Source organism: Condylura cristata, unplaced genomic scaffold (genome assembly GCF_000260355.1).
Source record: "Condylura cristata isolate star-nosed mole 26May11 unplaced genomic scaffold, ConCri1.0 scaffold00023, whole genome shotgun sequence".
Lineage (NCBI taxonomy): Eukaryota > Metazoa > Chordata > Mammalia > Eulipotyphla > Talpidae > Condylura > Condylura cristata.
In genome coordinates, this window is record NW_004567124.1 from 12,249,955 (window position 1) to 12,270,966 (window position 21,012).

Consider the following 21,012-nt stretch of genomic DNA (forward strand, 5'->3'; position numbering starts at 1 on the left):
GAGACTTTTATTGGGGTGGCGTTAAATCTGTATATCACTTTTGGTAGGATGGTCATTTTGATGATGTTAATTCTCCTGATCCATGAGCAGGGGATGTCTTTCCATTTCATGGTGTCTTCTTGTATTTCTTTTAATAGTGTTTTGTAATTTTCCTTGTATAGGTCTTTTACCTCTTTTGTTAGGTTGACTCCCAGGTATTTGATTCTTTTTGTTTTAATTGAAAAGGGGATGTTGTTTTCTTTTTGTTTGTTTTTAATTTCTGCTGCTTCTGATTGGTTGTTTGCGTATAGGAAGGCCTCTGGCTTTTGTGTGTTGATTTTATATCCTGCTACCTTGCTAAACTGGTGGATGGTTTTGATTAGTTTCTCTGTGGAGTTTTTAGGGCTATCCATGTCGATTAACATGTCTTCTGCAAGTAAGGACAGTTTTACTTCTTCTTTCCCTATTTGGATTCCTTGTGTCTTATTGCTCTGACTACATCTTATTGCTGACTACATCTTATTGCTGTCTTATTGCTCTGACTACATCTTCCAATGTTATGTTGAATGCGATATGTATGCAATAGTGGACACCCTTGTCTTGTTCCTGATCTCAAAGGAAAGGCTTTCAGCTTTTCTCCATTGAGGATAATATTGGCTGTGGGTTTGTCATATATGGCTTTTATCATGTTGAGGTATGTTCCTTCTACTCTGAGGATTTCGAGGGCCTTAAACATAAATCCTCCAACTCTGTGTCTTTTTATTGATGAGTTTAAGCCATTTACATTTAGAGATAATATTGATATACTAGCACCTACATTTGCCATTTTGGTCCTTTTGTCTTTTTTTAGCTTCTTAGTGCTGTGCTTTAACCCTCTGTGCCACCAGGGAGGGCCTGCATAAATAAATCTTTAAAAAAAAATGGGTATGAGATCTGTAAGACAGTTCTCTGAAGAAGATATATGGGTGGCCAAGAAGCACATGAAAAGATACAGACTTAACCTTGTAGCTACCCCTAACTTCTTGTAGTAAGAATTGAAAGTATTGGGCAGACTAGCAAGCTGGAAAACTTCTCCTTCACCTCACAATTTGGCTAATTCTATATAAAACCACAAGTATATAAGATCAGAAAATATAAATCTAGATGAATATATAAATTTTTACTACATTTGTGTCTGTATAATTTAAATTTTTATACTTACCTGAGGATCTACTAACCACCCATGGTACAAAGGAATATCAAGGAGATCGAAAACTATGCATTCCGGCGTATATTCAAACACTCGAACACCAGTAAATTTTACATTTACATCCAAGCCTGTCTGTAGTTTGTGCAAAATTGCCATAGCATCACTCATATTCTAAACATAGAAAAGGGAGGAGTAAAAATGAGAAAAGTCAAACAACAGGCATTTAAATGCAAGCACAATTACTTTTAATTTTACATTTTATATAATTTATGTATTACCTCAACAAATTTTTGGTTAAATACCTATTATATGCCAGGTACAATAACACATGTCTATATTCTTAAGATTTAATAGTACATAAAATAGAATAAATAGCTAGCAAAAAAAGCCCCCAATCTGATACAACTAACACTTCACTGTAGAAGACAAATATTTATGTAAGTATACAACATAATGTCAGATGTCAGTAAGAAAAATTGACCAGGATAATGACATACAGAGTGACAAAGATTAGGGACTTATTTTAGACTATGAGGTCTAACAGACAAAAGTCTGTAATCAAATAAGAAGGTCTTTCCCATGTCTATAACTGAAAATAGGATCTTGAGAATCCTCCCTGGTGGCCTCAGTGCTCTCATCACAATGACTTGAGTTTGATACTTGGCCAGGGTGCTGACCCACATGGTACAGCAGATCTTTCCTGTCTCACCCGCTGCTCCCCTCAGCAGTGTATTTCAAAAGATCCTCCTGTTCTGCTGTGCACTCTGTCTCTGGTGAATCCTCTCACCCCTGTACCTCTGGCCTACACCCCAGTTCTTCTACAAAATAAATAAATGAATATTGAAAAAATGAAAAATAAATAGGAAGAGATTTGCATGCCCATGTTCATGTTCAGTATTATTCACAATAGCCAAAAGGTGAAAGGAAGACCCCTCAAACCAAATCCAACAAAAGAATGAACAAGAACAGTTCAAAACAAGGGAATAAAAGACAAAAGGACCAAAATGGCAAATGTAGGTGCCAGTATATCAATATTATCTCTAAATGTAAATGGCTTAAACTCATCAATAAAAAGACACAGAGTTGGAGGATTTATGTTTAAGGCCCTCGAAATCCTCAGAGTAGAAGGAACATACCTCAACATGATAAAAGCCATATATGACAAACCCACAGCCAATATTATCCTCAATGGAGAAAAGCTGAAAGCCTTTCTTTTGAGATCAGGAACAAGACAAGGGTGTCCACTATTGCATACATATCGCATTCAACATAACATTGGAAGATGTAGTCAGAGCAATAAGACAGCAATAAGATGTAGTCAGCAATAAGATGTAGTCAGAGCAATAAGACACAAGGAATCCAAATAGGGAAAGAAGAAGTAAAACTGTCCTTACTTGCAGAAGACATGTTAATCGACATGGATAGCCCTAAAAACTCCACAGAGAAACTAATCAAAACCATCCACCAGTTTAGCAAGGTAGCAGGATATAAAATCAACACACAAAAGCCAGAGGCCTTCCTATACACAAACAACCAATCAGAAGCAGCAGAAATTAAAAACAAACAAAAAGAAAACAACATCCCCTTTTCAATTAAAACAAAAAGAATCAAATACCTGGGAGTCAACCTAACAAAAGAGGTAAAAGACCTATACAAGGAAAATTACAAAACACTATTAAAAGAAATACAAGAAGACACCATGAAATGGAAAGACATCCCCTGCTCATGGATCAGGAGAATTAACATCATCAAAATGACCATCCTACCAAAAGTGATATACAGATTTAACGCCACCCCAATAAAAGTCTCAATGACATTATTCAAAGAAATAGAAAAAATATTGATGAGATTCATATGGAACAACAAAAGACCTCAAATAGCCAAAACTCTTATGACTAAGAAGAAAGAGAATGGAGGCATTACAATCCAAAACTTCAAGCTATACTACAAAGCCATAATAATCAAAACTGCATGGTACTGGAACAAGAACAGACATACAGATCAGTGGATTTGGATAGAAAACCCAGATATAAGCCCACAGGTTTATGGACAGCTAATCTTTGACAAAGGAGCAAAGAAGATACAATGGAACAAAGAAAATTTGTTCCGCAGATGGTGCTGGGAAAACTGGAAGCTACTTGCAAAAAAATGAAACTAGAGCAATACCTCACACCATACACAAAAATCAACTCGAAGTGGATTAAAGATCCAGACATAAGAACAGAAACCATAAAATACCTGGAAGCAAAGATGGGCAAATACTACACGACATACACTTCAGCCGCATCTTTAAAGATAGAGCACCCAATGCAACGGTAGTGAAAGCAAGGATAAATAGATGGGACTACATCAAGTTAAAGAGCTTCTGTACAGCAAAAGAGACATTACAACTGATTTGGAAAAAGGCACAAAATTATAGGAGAGAAGTGGAATTATTTGATGGGCACAGTTTCAGCTTAACAAGACCAAAATGTTCAATACATCTGTTATATAACATGAATATGATTAATGCCACTACCCTTACAAATATATTTTAGAATTTTAAGAATAAATTTTATATTGTTTTTAACCACAAATATAAGAAAATGAAGAAATGAGCTATTAAGTCACAAATTGAACAGAAGAAATTTAAATGTACAGTACTGAGTGAAAGGTTAGTCAATCTGAAATGGCTACATACTACATGATTCCAAATGACATTGTGAGAAAGGTAAAACAATAGAGACAGTGTAAAAACCAATGATTTCCTGGGATTAGGAGGAGGCAGAATCATATAGGCAGAGATTAGAGAATTTTTAGGGCAGTAAAACTATACTGTATGATTCAATAATGATAGATACATATCATTTTACACTTGTTAAAATCCATAGAATGTATCACACTAAGAGTGAACCCTGGTGATAAATTTTGTATTAATCAAAATAGCCTCAGTAGGGCCTCCCTGGTGGCGCAGTGGGTTAAAGAACAATGCTAAGAAACTAAAGTCACTTCAGCATAAGCTTGATCCCCAGTCCTGGAGGTGACCCACATGGCGCCACAGACCTCTCAAGACCCGCCCTCTGCTCCTCTCAGCAGTGTACTTCATCAGTCAGCCTATTCTGCTCCCCACTCTGTCTCTGGTGAATCCTCTCACCACCCCTGTAACTCTGACCTGTAACCCAGTTCTGTATGCATAAATAAATAAATATTAAAAAAAATAGCCTCACTAATTCCAATAAAAAATGGTATGTCATTTAAAAAATTAAAACAATTTTAAAAGATCTATTAAAAAAAAAAATTGGGCCCTCCCTGGTGGCGCAGCGGGTTAAAGCACAGCACTGAGAATCTAAAGCCGCTTCTGCATGAGTTCGATTCCCGCCTGCCCCGGAGGTGACCACATGGCGAGGCAGACCTCTCCTGACCTGCCGCTGCTCCCCTCAACAGTGTACCTTGTCGATCTGCCTGATCTGTTCCCTGCTCTGTCTCTGGTGAAGCCTCTTGCCGCCCCTGAGCCTCTGGCCTGTCCTCCAGTTCTGTATTCACAAATAAATAAATCTTTTAAAAAAATTTTTTTGATGGAGACCTCCCTGGTGTTGCAAGGAATTAAAGTGCAGCACTATGAGCTATCTGCAGCTACTGTGGCATGTGTTTGAACCGGGACAGGGCAGTGACCCACATGTCACAGCAGACCTCTCCAGTCTCACCTGCTGCTCTCCTTAGCAGTATATTTCAGTCAATCCACCTGTTCTGCTCCCCACTCTGTCTCTGGTGAATCCTCTTACCACCCCTGTAACTCTGGCCTGTAACCCAGTTCTGTATGCATAAATAAATAAATCTTTAAAAAAAAATAGCCTCACTAGTTCCAATAAAAATATGGTACATCATTTAAAAAATTAAAACTATTTTAAAAGATCTGTTAAAAAAAATTTGATGGCGGCCTCCCTGGTGGTACAAGGAATTAAAGTGCAGCACTATGAGCTATCTGTACCTACTGAGGCATATGTTTGAACCCGGACAGGACAGTGACCCACATGACACAGCAGTGTATTTCAGTCAATCCACCTGTTCTGTTCCCCACTCTGTCTCTGAGAATCCTCTCACCACCCCCATCACCCCCAACACCTCTGGTGTATCCATAAATAAATAAATCTTTAAAAAAAATAAAATTGATAAACGATATAAACTGAACTTTACCAGTTTATTCTTATGTCACTTGGAGGTTAGCATATGATTTCATTTGAAAAGGTTTCTATTGCTAAAAATATTTGTAAATCACTGCTTTGCTACAATTTTACTACAAATTGCTTAATATACCTATTTGGCGTTAGCTATACAGATTTCCAGTTTTACATTGTGATGTAATGCAACATGTTCATTTTTAGATTCTATTAGAACTATCTAACTTGAAAATTCAAATTCAGAAATTTTGCAATACTGAAATGAGTGTTTCTTCCCTTTTTGCCAATTTGGCACTGGTGAAAGTTTGGGAAAATATTGCTTTGAAAGTATGTTCTAAAGTTATCTATTTCTTCCCTGGGCTAAGCTTTCTTCAATGCTAAGAACCTCATACCTTCTTGCCCTTTCTTGTCAGGTTAAGGAAGATCGCTTAAGAAAATGAAGTTCTGTTTGTTTTCTTCCAGCTCTAAAAATCTAAGACTAGGCCCTCCCTGGTGGTGCAGCGGGTTAAGGTAAAGCACTAAGAAGCTAAAGCCACTTCCGCATGAGTTCTATCCCTGCCTGCCCCGGAGGTGACTACATGGCGAGGCAGACCTCTCCTGACCTGCCCGCTGCTCCCCTCAGCAGTGTACTTCGTCGATCTGCCTGTTCTGCTCCCCACTCTGTCTCTGGTGAGAACTCTCACCACCCTTGAGCCTCTGGCCTGTACCCCAGTTCTGTATGCACAAGTAAATAAATCTTAAAAAAAAATATGAAGCAGCAAGTTTTGTCCTAATGACAAGCCTCAGACATCATTTATTCCAATTTCTCCTAAATATAAATTGTAAAATATAAATAAAGTATGAAAGAGTGACAAATTCACTTAAAAGTCAATTTCAGGGAAGATACCAGATAAAAAAGCAAACAAAGTGGTGTCTGTCCTGCAAAGCCACTGACAGACACCAATGAATATAGATATAAGTTGAAAGTACATATTTTAATACAACAAAGATTATTATTCATGTCTATTACCTGTTCATAGTTTAGACGTTGAATTTCTGAAATTTCTTTTGGCTTTGCTTCGAGCATGTAATCTCCTGTAAAGAGAAATTGTGAAGTTGCCTTTTAAAAATATTGCTTTATTTCTGATTATAAAACAGACTTTAATTATACATTGTAGGAATAAGTAACTTAAAACTGATCCCCCAATTCTATTCACAGAGCAGTTATACTGTTTGCTATAATCTCACATATTTTTCAATGTATATACTACTATAATGATTTTGAACTTTTTTTCTATTTACAATATACTTGAGCATCTTTCTATGTTACTACATTTGAAACTAAAAGACTATATCGAGTTTCATTGCTAGTAACAATATAGCTTTTACTTCATTATTTTTATAAAATGGGTGCTATCAGTTGTCTAAATCTTTAACTTTCTGATAAGTAAACAATTTTTTGCATATAAAAATTGTTATTTTATTATTTGGTAGAACCTTTTCAATAATATGTATGTCCTTTTAGATGAGCCCTTTCAAGTGTATGTGACACTTTTTACTAAAACGTATGTATCATTACAGAATATGCAATATATTTTAACATATGCAGCACAAATTTAATAAATTAGTACATTTTTCCTTTTTAATTAAATATCAATTATATAAACTTCTCTATGACTTGCATGATAATTAATCATTTTTTCATTACTAGCTGTAAGAGCTCTTCAGTTAGAATTGAAAACATCAGAACATTTCTGCTATATATGTCATAAATTTCCTTTCATGTTGGCTTCTGACTTTATAGTGATATTTTGGTCTATTTTTTGTTGTACAGAAATACTTAATTTTAATATAGTCAAATTCTTCTGTTATTGCTTCCGGGCTTCATGTTTGGAAAGATCTTTGCCTCTTAAGAATAAACAAACATGTTTTCTCATGTAATTACTTGCTTGTCTTTTTAAATGTTTAAATCTTTATCTGACCCTTATTTTGAAATAAACAGTGATATACAGAATAAAATTCTCACCCAATCTTCCAAATCACTAACAAGTTGGTGAAATTATTTTTAATATAATGACCTTAATTTTTTTAATGACCTTAATTTTCTAACTCAAAATAAACTTCTAAAGATTGCATCAAGTATTCTTTTAAACTTTCCAACTCTAACAGAGGTATGTCTAATCACCAAGATAGTCTTATTTGTGCTGTTATTTAGAACTTATATTATTGTGATCTCTCCCCCTGCCAGTGACTATGCAAGTACCCCTCTATTTCTTTTTCCTCTTCCTAATAAACTGTCCTTTTTAAAGGGGAAAAAAAAAGAAGAAGAATGAAAGAAGTTATTGCAAAATCTAACTAGTAATAACATTTTGGAATAACAACTCCAAAGGCACTAAATTAACTGACTCACAGAAATAAGTAGGTAGTTTAAATATTTTGTAAGTCCCTACTACGGTATATGGCATATTGCATATATGTTGAGGTTTTGATACAAAATTTATGTAAAAACAAATAGAAACAAAATTTAACAAAAATTAAGTTTTCTTTTGAGTAATTCTATATATTTATTTAAACAATAGCACAATTTCTCTTCTTACATGCTATAGTTCCCATAAGTTCTGTATTTATCCTGATAAAAGACTATCTATGCTTTCCTAACACTTTTGTCTTCAGGATGAAAAATATAATTCAATATTAAATGACCCGAAGGTAGACTAATTATTGGGAGAAGCACTGATGAACAACTTCTTACCTGAGGTCAGGAAAGCTATCTGGACAAGAGAAGGATGACCTGTCCTAGGAAGGCAGCCCTGTTAGATGGACCTCAATCCAAAGGTTTACACCTTTGTGTAAATCTCTCCCCTTGAAAGTAGACTGGACTTATTTTTGGCTCACTTTTAGTGAATAAAATATGACTGAGATAATGAAATGTCACTTCCAAAAATAGAATACAAAATATGTGGCTTTTGTCACGGTGCTTTATCAACTTGCCCACTCTGCAAAAAGCCAGTTGCCATGCTTTTTTTTTTTTTTTAAGATTTATTTATTTATGCAAGAACTGGGTATAGGTCAGAGGTGTGGGGTTGAGAGGATTCACCAGAGAGAGAGTGGGGAGTAGAACAGGGATATCTATACTGTAGAAATACAATGCTGACGGGAGCAGCAGGCGAGGCAGGAGAGGTCTGCTGGGCCATGTGGGTCAGCTCCCAGGCTGGGGATCCAACTCGTGCTGCAGCGGCTGCAGATAGCTTCATAGTACTACACTTTAAAGTTTCACCACCAGAGAAAGGCCTGCCATGCTCTTCAGTTGCCTTATGGAGAGGCCCACACAGCAAAAAACCGAAGGAAGCCTCTGGTCACAGTCCAACTACCTATGAGGGATTAAATTTTACCAACTACCACGTGAGTAAGCTTGGAAGCAGATCCTCTCTTGCTGTACCTGGACATGAGAATGCAGCCCCAGCAGACACCCTGACTACAACCTCGGAGACACCTTAAATCAGAACTACTCAACTAAATTGTACCCAGATTACTAATCTGCAAACAATGTGGGATAATAAATGATCATTGTTTCAAGCCACTAAATTTTGAGGTGATGTCTTATATAGCAATAGATGTCTATATTTTCAAGAAAGTTCAAAAAAGAATCAAGTATTTTTTAAGGGCTGGGTTTGTGTTTCTGTTGGCTCATCATTCAGTTTTAGATTTGTAAAAAATATCATCTCTTACTAAGGTTGTGTTGCCCAGTTTATCTACCCTTGCATCTGAAATTGGCTGACAATACTATTGTCATCAAAAAGTATTTATTGACAATTATATTTTGTATGGGTAAAAACAAACATTAAGACATGAATGTTTCACTAAAAAAAATAATAATTTGGCTGGGCAAAGAACACACAAGAAACAGACAAAGGTAATGGTAAGAGTATAACTCAGTATAAAATATAATGTCTTAAGTACCAATGAGCTTGAAAAGTGATAAAGGGGGAAGCGGTGATGGCAAAATCACAAAGAGGACATATCATAGTCACATGGACAATTTATAAGAAAGTTTAAACATAAATATATGTTGCAGAATGGTGGAAAATTTATGACTAAATAAACTTGATGAGATTATAGAGTCATAATTAATTGCTGATAAATTTGGCTGCTTGTGAAAGATTATAAAGAATGTTTGTTTTTAAATTTTTTTAAAAGATTTACTTATTTATGCTTACAGAATTGGGGTATAGGCCAGAGGTGTGGTGAGTGAGAGGATTCACCGGAGTCTGAGAGGGGAACAGAACAGGCAGCTGTACTGAGATACACTGCTGAGGGGAGCAGCAGGCAGGTCAGGAGAGGTCTGTTATGCCATGTGGGTCAGCTCCCTGACCGGGGATCAAGCTTGTGATGCAGTGGCTTCGGAAAGCTTCAAAGTGTGGTGCTTAAATTTGTTGCACCACCAGGGAGAGCCCTGTTTTAAATTTTTAAAGATTTATTTATTTGTACATACAGAACTGGGATACAGGCCAGAGGCTCAGGGGCAGTGAGAGACTTCACCAGAGACAGAGCGGGGAGCAGAACAGGCAGATCAACGAAGTACACTGCTGAGGGGAGCAGCGGGCGGGTCAGGAGAGGTCTGCTGCGCCATGTGGTCTCCTCCGGGGCAGGCGGGGATTGAACTCATGCGGAAGTGGCTTTAGCTTCTCAGTGCAGTGCTTTAACGGGCTGCACCACCAGGGAGGGCCACTATTTTAAATTTTTAAGTAGATTATGGATGAAACTGATGTTCTAAGATGATAGCAGAGGTACGTAGGCTAATTTGGAGATACTAATTTGGAGAGGAGCGGAAACAACAGAGCTTACCATAAAACATGTTATGAATTATTAATATAGAGAGAGGAGAAAGAATTTCAAAGAAAGAATTCATAATTCGTTGCTAATTCATTCTTCTTTGTTATTAATGGGATATTCCAGATAAACAGAAATCAAAAAACTAAAAGCCGATAGTTATGAAAAAAATGGAAGCTTAGTTTATTGCTGCTTTATTTACAATTGGAAAGACATGGAAACAACCCAAATGCCCAAAAGTGGGTGATTGTATTAAAAAGATGTGGTACATATACACAATGGAATATTACTCAGCAACCAAAAAAAACCCCAAAAAACAAAAAACAATACACACACATGTGCCTTTTGCAGCCACAGGGATGGAGCTGGAAATGATCATGCTTAATGAAATAAGCCAGAAAGAAAAGGAAAAATACTGGATGGTTTCACTTATAGCAGGAGTATAAAGGACCAAGCGAGAAAATAATAATAATAATGAACAGCTATCTTCCAGAGACATTTTAAGGGGGTGGTGTGGGGAATGGAATCCTTAACAGTGCGGGGAGGGAAGTGCACTGTACTGTGATGATGGCACATGATGATGGCACATGGTGATTTGGTGATGGGAAGTCCAAAGGGATCACAACTGATATGGAAAAAGGCACAAAATGAGGTAAAAATAAACTATTTATATTATTATTTAAAAAAATTTTTTTTTTTAAATTTAGCTAGGTGAACCTTTGGAAAAGAGGAGACATCAGTTTTGAGCAAAATTAAAGTGCTGCAACATTAATCTCACTTTATGGTATTTATATTTTAAGAAGTAAAGTAAGTTATCTTTTTAAAAGTCAGACAACACTACCACCCCAGCTACTTTCTTCCCTACTATAAAACTATGCTAGCCTCATCATCATACAAATTATTTTGGATAGTTAAAATCATAGTTTATATTCCAGTTTGTACTGTGCTTTTTATTATCTTTGTACTCATTTCCCTACTTTATTTTCTCAGAACTGCTAGCACTTCCCAATTTGTCACATTCTTTTCACTATGTCAAAGCTCTCCAACAAGCATGTCCATGTGCTTTGATACATATGATATTGATATCTTTCCTGCTTTAATACATTGGTAATAAAAAATTCCAAATGAAAACTCAATCTTCCTCTGCCAAATTTCCCATTCCCTGTGATTTCTCAGCTAGGTATTAGGAAAGCAATTAATTTCTTTTGTAATCTTTCTATTAATGTTTGTGTATTAACTCACAGTTCTCAAGAGGAGAAAAATAGAATAGTTAAGAAAGTTAATTTATTCTGGCAGGTTTGGCTCTTACTTTTGGTAAGGCAGTCTTCAGAATTTCTTTTTTCATTCTATTTTTGCTTACATCCCCACCTCCTGTAGGATATTATTACTTTCATGATGCCCCTGGCTGATGACTTACCCAGGACTTCTAAACCTCCTTAGGTACTTCAGACCTAGATATTTTTTTCATCAATTTTTCTTTGTCCCTATTAAATCTTCATCAATTTTTCTTGTTCCTATTAAAATTCTGTACCCTACATCCTTCTTCTTCAGGGTTTGTTAGTAAACAGATACATTTAATATATCAAAATGTGCTAATTTTCTTTCCAACAAAAAAGCCACGTCAACATTTTTAGAAGAGTACACTTACACAGCTACACTGATTGCATTGTTGATAGCTCCAAATAACCTGCCCACAGAGCATGCTCAGTAAATATTTAATGGATAAGAAAACAAAGAAAAAGACAAGTCATGAGAATTTCAAATTCTTGATCAAAAATACTTTTACCTCCCTGGTGGCGCAGTGGGTTAAAACACAGCACTGAGAATCTAAACCCGCTTCCGCATGAGTTCGATCCCTGCCTGCCCTGGAGGTGACCACATGGCGAGGCAGACCTCTCCTGGCCCGCCCGCTGCTTCCCTCAGCAGTGTACTTCGTTGATCTGCCTGTTCTGTTCTCCACTCTGTCTCCGGTGAAGCCTCTCACTGACCCTGAGCCTCTGGCCTGTACCCCAGTTCTGTATGCACAAATAAATCTTTAAAAAAAAATTACTTTTGAGTGGAGGAGGGGGAGGGGTATACACTTTTGAGTGTGAGCCTTTCAGCATTCTTTAATTAACTTATTAACTAACTAATTTAATTTTATATTTCTATTTATTGTTTATTTTATAAGAATATTTACTTCCCTCCTCCCCCTCCCGTCATCATCATAGCCTCCCACATTCCTTCCTCCTTCCGATTCCTCTTTGTCCTCCTCCCCTGCAGGATCTCTCTCGTTTATAAGTCTGTTTTTATATTGTTTTGTTGTGTTTTGTATTGTAGTAACAATACAATTTTTTCTCCAGTCTTATTTGGTTCTCTTACATTCCTATAAGTGAAACAACTCAATATTTTTCATTTTCCTTCTGACTTATTTCACTGAGCTTATAATCCCTTCCAGCTCCATCCATGTTGCTGTGAATGGAATGAGTCTATTTTTTTTTTATTGCCTTTCAATATTCTTTAAATCACACATTTTTTTACCCCTTTCCCTCAAGAATTTGTTTTTGCATCCTTGTGGAACAAGACAATGTAGGAACAGTAATGGGGTGGAAATGGAATGGTGAGTTGAAGAATATTTTAAGAGGTGAAAAGTGAAGACCTCAAGTGCAAACAACTCTTCAGAAGTTTGGCTGCAAGAGGGTATATGTGTATATATATGTGTGTGTGTGTAAATGTATATATTTATACATTTATTTATATATTTATATATGTGTGTGTCTGTATATATGTATTTTTTAATCATATGAAAGTTTATTTTTACATCATTTTGTTCCTTTTTCCACCTTAGTTGTAATCCTTGTTGGCTTCCATCACCAATTCATCTGTGTGCCATCACCATAGTCCAGTGCACTCACCCCCATTTTTGATCCCATTTCTCATTCTACCCCTGTAAAATGTCTCTGGTATATAGTTGTTCATTATTACTATTTTCCTCCTGGTCCTTTATGCTCCTGTTATGAGTGAAACCATCTTGTATTTTTCTTTTTCTTTCTGGCTTATTTCACTAAGCATGATCCCTTCCAGCTCCATCCATATTGCTGCAAAAGGCATGTTATTTATCTTCTATGGCTGCTGAGTAATACTCCATTGTGAATACATACCACAACTTTTTAAGTCAGTCATCTACTTTCGGGTATTTGGGTTGATTTCATGTCTTTCCAATTGTAAATAAAACAACAATAAACATGGGGGTGCAGGTGTCTTTTTGAATCAGTGTTTTTGTGTTTGTTGGGTAGATACTTAGATTTAAGCTTGCTGGGTCATATGGAAGCTTCATTTTTAGCAGTTTGAGAAACCTCCAGTTTTCCATAGTGGTTGTACTAGCTTACATTCGCACCAGTGATGACACAAATTTTTATCTGAATTTCTCTGTCTCTGGAATTTATGGTCTCTCATCAGAAAAATCAGGTAGCCATTTTCTTCTTTTAAAGGTCCCATTACCTTCTTTGCTAAATGAAATTTGGCTCTGCCTTGATGACACTGCAGCCCTCTCACACAATAGCTCTTTTCTCTCAGACTTGTGTATCTAAGCTTAAAACTGGGACAGATATCTACCTGTTCCCTTATTGTCATTCTGCTCTGCCATCCTGAAACTTCTCAGTTTTAATGCCAACAAATAGTATAACTGCCTTCTTGCAATCCTCAAAAATTTTGGGATTGATTCCCCTCATTCGTAATTACTGTCTTTCTCCAACACAAATTCTGATGTAATTTTTGGTAATTTTAATATTCCTAGATAGGATTAATCCAATATTCTGGCCTTTCTGTTCTGGACCTCTTCTCCAACCAAAATCTTCTATCTACCTTATCTCAGGTACTCATATTCCATGGTCATTAGCAAGCTTCAAGAATTCTTCAGCTCTATCAAGAACTATTATCTATTGACTTCAGCCTATTTTCCTCAACATATTTACACCCTTATTTCTCCCTTATGCAATAAATTCTGTAGTCCATAATCACTTCAACACACATCAATTCCAGAGATTCTTCAACATATTCACTGGCAAAAAACCAGGTCTGGTTAATTCCTGCTTCCCCATTGCTGAGGCCTATAGTCATGCTTACTCATCTGACTAATCTCAGAAGTAGCCCTAGGAATCAAATAACATCTTTCCATTCATACTTCCCTATCTGTATGGACACCTATTTTATATTTCCCTCTCATTTCAATAACTCCTCTTTCATTCTCAATCTCAGCTGATGATAGTTTTTAATTTCACTTGAGAAAAGAGCAGCACTATACTACAAAAGCTACAAACCACCTTCTACCGATCCACATTCATTTTAACACATTCTGTCTTTCTGCCCATTGCTTTGTGCCCATTGCCTATACAAGATGAATTCTTCCATTTCTTTAAAATATTCTTTTTAAGATGTGGTACATATATCCGATGGAATACTACACAGCAATAAAAAAAGATAAACACACATCTTTTGCAGCAACATGGATGGAGCTGGAAGGGATTATCCTTTATGAAATAAGCCAGAAAGGAAAGGAAAACTACCAGATGGTTTCACTCATAGCAGGAATATAAAGGACCAGGGAGAAAATAATAATAACAACGAACAACTATATATCAGAGACCTTTTACGGGGGTGGAATGGGGAATGGGATAAAAAATGTGGCGGTTGGGGGTGAAGTGCATTGGACTATGGTGATGGCAAGCCCACAGGGATTATAGCTAAGATAGAAAAAAGTACAAAATGATGTAAAAATAAACTATTATATTATTTTTTAAATTCTTTTTAATTCCTTTACTCCCATTTTTCTCTTCTTTAAATAGCTTTTGACATTTTGTTCACACAGTATACAAATAACCCATTTCAAATATTCAATATTTATCTTTTATATTTTTTACACCATAAACATATTTTTTTTTTACATCATTCTTCATTTTTCCTGCTCAGTTGTAATCCCCATGGGGCTCCCATCACCAATTCACCTGTGTACCACATCACCACAGTCCAGTGCACTCGTCCCACCCCAGTTTTGGTTCCATTCCCCTCCCACCCCCATAAAATGTCTCTGGTTTATAGTTGTTCATTGTTTTCCTTTTTACTCTATTATATCTGTTAGTCTCTCCCTGATCCCTTATGCTCCTGATATGACTGAAACCATCTGATAGTTTTCTTTTTCTTTCTGGGTTATTTCACGAAGCATGATCCCTTCCAGGCCCATCCATGTTGCTGCAAAAGGCACAAGTTTATCTTTTTTGATTGCTGAGTAATATTCCACTGTGCATGTGCGCGCATGCACACACACGCATAGGTGAAATTTTATGATCATATAATAAATCTCTGCTTAATTTTTTTAAGGAAACAACAAACTGTTTTCCAAAGTAGCTACATAATATTACATTCCTATCATCTGTGTATCAGAGCTTCTGATTTTCTCTTCTATTCACTCCAATTAGGTTTCCATTCCTTGTACTGGCTGAGGTTACCAAGGACATCCTTATGGCTCAACCAAAGATCAATTTTTAGTCGTCTTCTGTTTATTGACTAGTATTTGATTCAGCTATCTCTCATTCTTCATTGAAATTCTCTTGTCATTCTTTTTTTTTTTTTTTAAGATTTATTTGTGCATACAGAACTGGGGTACAGGCCAGAGGGGCAGGAGCGGTGAGAGGATTCACCAGAGACAGACTGGGGAGCATAACAGGCAGATCAAATAAGTACATGCTGAGAGAAGCAGCGGGCGGATCAGGAGAGGTCTGCTGTGCCATGTGGATCACCTCTGGGTAAAGCGGGGATCGAATTCATGCGGAAGTGGCCTTCGATTCTTAGTGAGGCACTTTAACCTGCTGCGCCACTAGGGAGGGCCCTCTCTTGTCATTCTTTACCTCTCTGTGTATATCTGTTCTTTCTTCTTCCCCAAATTTTAATTACTGGCAAGTCCTAGACTTACTCCATTGAAGTCTTCCTCCTCTATCTACAGTCATTCTCTTTGTAATCTTGTTCAGATTATCATTTATGTGTACTGGCTGCTACCAAATGTTTAACATACTAGCTCTATACTATCCAACATAGTAGCCAGTGTAACACATAGTTCTATAAGTTAATTAAAGTTAAATTTAACATTCTTCAGTCACATTAGCCATACATTTCAAGACCTGAAGTGTCACATGTAGCTAGTAACATTGAACTAGACAGCACAAACAGAACATTTTCATCATCACAGAAAGTTATATTGTACAGCATTCATCCAAACCTCTCATCTTAACTGTGAATTTACACAGTTAACTGCCTTCCTAGACTCGCTATTTGATTTCAATAATTATTTCATCAAAATATTGATACTCCTCCCTTTTCTGTTTTGACTTATGTTAACACCATCTTTTCATTTGTCCAAGTCAAAAAACTGGGGTAACACTTGATTCACTCACTCCATATTCACTCATCAGCATATTCTGTCAACTCTAAATCTAGAATGTGACCACAGTCTATAATCTCCATTTCTACTACCATTGTCAACTGTAATAGTTTCCTAGCTGACCTCCAGGCTCATTTAGTTCTCCCTGATACCCAGACTATTTTTAACATAACAGTAAGAATTTGAGTTTTGTTAAACTCAAAGTCAGATCATGTCATTCCTCTATTCAAGATCTTCAAATTGTTTCCCTGTTTACTCACAAGAAAAGTCAAAGTTGTTATAAAAGCCTTAGAGAGCCCTGTATAATCAGACCCCATTGCTTCTTTAATATCTCCTACTATTTTTGACTGATACTCAAAGCACCAAATGTATTTCAACTTTTACCATGAGAGCATAACTTACAAATCTCTAAGCTTAAGAATCAAAAGCTAGACTAAAACAGGGGCACCTAGAAACTCTATTTCTAGGTATCTAGATATTAAAGTAATCTACTCAATTAATGAATCGATTAAGTGATAGTAATTATATAAACAAAAGAATTTTTCAAAAGCTGAAAACTGAATGACTTTACTAACTCTACATCTCAAAAAAATCAGTTAGTTAGCTGTCTAGAATAGCACAGAAAAACTCATTAGCTGACAAGATTTTTTTTAAATAAAAATATACAAAAAAAAAACCCTGGCGGAATATGGTTTAAGATTTTTTATTTGTTAATGGTATAACTCTATATACTTATTAAATCAGTAAAGACCTGAGTGTGATAAACAACTACCTGAACTTATAGACAAGTTATACTCCATGAAGATGGTATACAAACTGTCTTACAAGTCTGTTTTGAAATAAGCAGCTTACATAAAAATGCAATTCAATGCTTTTTTTTTTTTCAAGAAAACTTTGCAATGAAAAAACTTTAGATAAGCTGAATAGTATACTTGCTAATGTAAATGTTTTACATTCTGATACAAGCTCTCTGCTCACTGCAGGATGATAATTAGCATTTTAAAAATTGGCACAGGCCCATAAATCCTACTTGGGTCGCACTAAATCACCTCTTGGATGTTTAATTCAAGTCTACTCAACATTTTATTTAGTATTTTCTATTCAATACATGCAATGTCAGAGTTTTGATGCCATTTTTCATTCTGCAGTTTATTGGAATGTATCTTGTTTCTAGATGTCACCTATCTCTCTATTTATTTTACAGAGTTTTAATGCTGGTCAGGAACAAGGCTTTACCATACAAGAATAGTAACATATTGACATATACTTAAGGTATTCAAAATTATAATTTTTAAATAAATTATATAAAAACACTTCAGAAAGGTGAAATGTGATAACATACTAGCTTTGAAAACTTTGTTTTATTTTGAAAGAGATATAAAATCACTAATTTTTAACACTAACCTAAATATTCCATCAGTTGTTCAGCAGTTATGATTTCCATCATCGGTGGAAGTTTCACCTGAAAAACAAAGTATTTTTTCTATAAAATCAAATGTTTGTGATAATTAAAGTATTTCTTCAGAAACATAAATATGCACATATGTATGTACTATTAAACACAAGTATGTATATGTGTCTATGTAGGTACACATTAATATTTACATTATTAAAGTCTTTATAACTAATTTTTATAAAATATAACATTGACTCCTATCATAAAATTTACAAGGTGATATAAGAGCTCAGAGAAATTGAGAAATCTGCTTTCAAAGCCAAGTGCTCTGTCTTTCGCCACCCACCATGACAGTTATTAGGCACCTGCAATAGTATCCTGCAGGATAGAAAATGCAGTTAAAGGCCAGAAAGAGTCATCAAACATGTTGTCTGTCACAGGTTACCCATGAAGACAGGTTTGAACACAGCTTAATATCCCAATACTTCATTTTGGCCTTTTTATTCTTTTTTAAAAACTATTAGATGTTCTCCACAGTCTTGTTTTTTTCTTTTTTGATTAATTTTATTAATTTACACATACAAGAGCTGGGGTGCAGGCCAGAGGTGCAGGTAAAAGGATTCACCAGAGACAGAGTGGGTAGCAGAACAGGAAAATCCATTGAAACCTGCTGAGGGGAGCAGCAGGCAAGATAGGAGAAGTCTGCTGCAGCATGTGGGTTAGCTCGGATGGAAATTATGCCACAGTGGCAAGCTGGCGATAGCTTGATAGTACTGAGACTTTAACTCCTGTGTCACCAGGGAGGTTCTGGCCTTTTTATTCTAGAAAGGCTAAAATGAATATATTATCATTAAAGTAGTAGGCAGACAATGAAAAATTCATACTATATGATTCCACCTGTAAAGTTTAAAAACAAAATTAATCTATGTTGTTTAGCTCTCCACTGAAGAGTTCTTCAGTGATAAGCCCATTAAGAAAAGTAAAGAAATGGCTATTACAGAAATCTTATGGCTAGCCCTAGGGGTAAAGGAAAATGTTATAGTTGGAAAGGGGCACAGAAGAAACTTCCAAGGTGATGGCAATTCTGTACTTCTTGATTTGCATGATAGTTCTACTGATATTTGCTTTATAATAACTTGCTAAAATGGATGCCTCTATTTTATGTACTTTTTTATTGTGCTGTACTTCACATTAAAGGTTAAAAGTGGCTACACTCATTATGTACATATTTAAATTTTTAAAGTTAAATCAGGTGCAAAACACATTAATTTTTTAAAATGAATTGTCAGAAGAATTACACAGATGTTACAGTGAATGGCTGTAAATATTTTATCTGATTCACAGCACATACTATGAATATGGTATATTCCTAAGAGAAAAAAATGTATGCTGTAAAATGTGAACTCGAAGTAATGATATAGCAATGATAGGAGCATAGAAACATAATTAAAAATGTTATAATTATTTTATTCCAGGGTATCATTTAAATCACCAATTTCTCCAAAAATTCCTGTGAATGTTAAAAAAAGGAGTTCTGGGTATTTATGCTGTCCAATATGGAAAGATAGATTAAAAATTTTTTGATTTAGTCACTGAGTTAAGTTCTACAAAAGATCCTTGGGGGGGGGGAACAATTTGAGCTCCTCTAAGAATATACATGACAATGATGTTTATGGTTTAGTCATCAGTAGATTTATCACCAATGAAAGGTATGGAAATGCTGATCATTACTTATTCTACATTTTTTTTATTTTTTGACATCTTTTTTAAAAATGTAAATCTTTAAAAAAAATTTTTTTGGTTTGTAGAAAAACTGGGCAAAATGTACAAAGAGTTCCCATATACGGTATATTTTCACATTTTTCATGTCCCTGTCAGTTTTTCTAAATAAAATTTTATTAGAAGTTACTCTTGGCATAGTTGTGGCTGAGTGGTTAAGGAATAGACTTACTCTTTCTTGTTAATGTATTGTCTTTTGCTGCTTTTAAATTGAAATAGCAAAACTGAATCTTTGTAACACAGATCATATGGACCAACGTTTGCTGATTTCTTCTTTAGATTAACTGTTAATATTTAATAATGAAGATACTTTAATGCTACTTTTGAAGGTTTGATATTTATTTTTTAAACTTTTTAAAGTACTTTTATTTATTTATTTATTTATTTAAAGATTTATTTATTTAAAGATTTATTTATTTCTTCATACAGAACTGGGTACAGGCCAGAGGTGGAGGGGTGGTGAGAGACAGAGACAGAGTGGGGAGCAGGACAGGTAAACTGATGAAGTACACTGCTGAGGGGAGCAGCAGGCTAGACAGGAGAGGTCTGCCTTTGGATTGCTTCCAGGGCTGGGGCTTGAACTTGCATTAAAGGGACTGTAGCTTGCTTGCATGTCTGCGCTGGGCTTTAACCAGCCAGGTTTGATATTTAAACCAGTAGTTTATGTCCAATGTGAATGTTTATATTCTAGCAATTGTCAGGCCATTTTGAAAACACCATTTAATTAAAAATAATTCCTTATATACTTAACATTTTTTTTAAGTAAGACCTATATATTTTGTATTCCAGACAGATTTGTTGCAGAAATATATTCATCAAAAAATTCCATTAATAAATAGCTTATCCTCCGCTTTGGTGAATGTATTAATCCTACTATAAAGTTGTTAAAATAAGAAACCACAGCACTAACAAGCATATATATTTGGAAAATGTATTCTATAATCCTGTATTTCTGTAAACAGATGATTTCAGGGTTTAGAATTAAAATTTCTAAATAGTAACAACTGGCTAACATGTCTTGCTTCAAATAAATAAACTAGGAAATGACCACATTTCTACTGGTTTTAGAAATGGAAAAATGCAAGTGTTTTAACTGATTAATTAACAAGCATAGTCAGTGATATATTCACTTCCCAAATCCTAGCCAATAAAATATTCTGAATGTTCATTAAACCTAGAGACAAAGAAGAAAAATGAAGAAACACCTGTCTCCCACAAATACTCAGGAACCAGCAATAGGTCTTAAAATGTTTTTTTACAAAATTATCTTCCTAATAGCTTGTTTCTCTTT

At 35.4% G+C, this 21,012-nt stretch overlaps 1 protein-coding gene across 1 annotated transcript in view; it reads right to left on the bottom strand.

Annotated features, from left to right (window-relative positions):
* The window catches only part of FAM63B (family with sequence similarity 63, member B), a 63,816-nt gene that overhangs the window by 31,182 nt on the left and 11,622 nt on the right, over positions 1–21,012 (bottom strand). The window contains exons 2-4 of the mRNA XM_004687741.2: positions 17,951–18,008; positions 6,335–6,399; positions 1,181–1,339 (exon numbers count right to left, since the gene is read on the bottom strand). Of these exons, the coding sequence (XP_004687798.1) occupies positions 1,181–1,339; positions 6,335–6,399; positions 17,951–18,008 (282 nt within the window). The remainder of the gene's footprint in view (positions 1–1,180; positions 1,340–6,334; positions 6,400–17,950; positions 18,009–21,012) is intronic.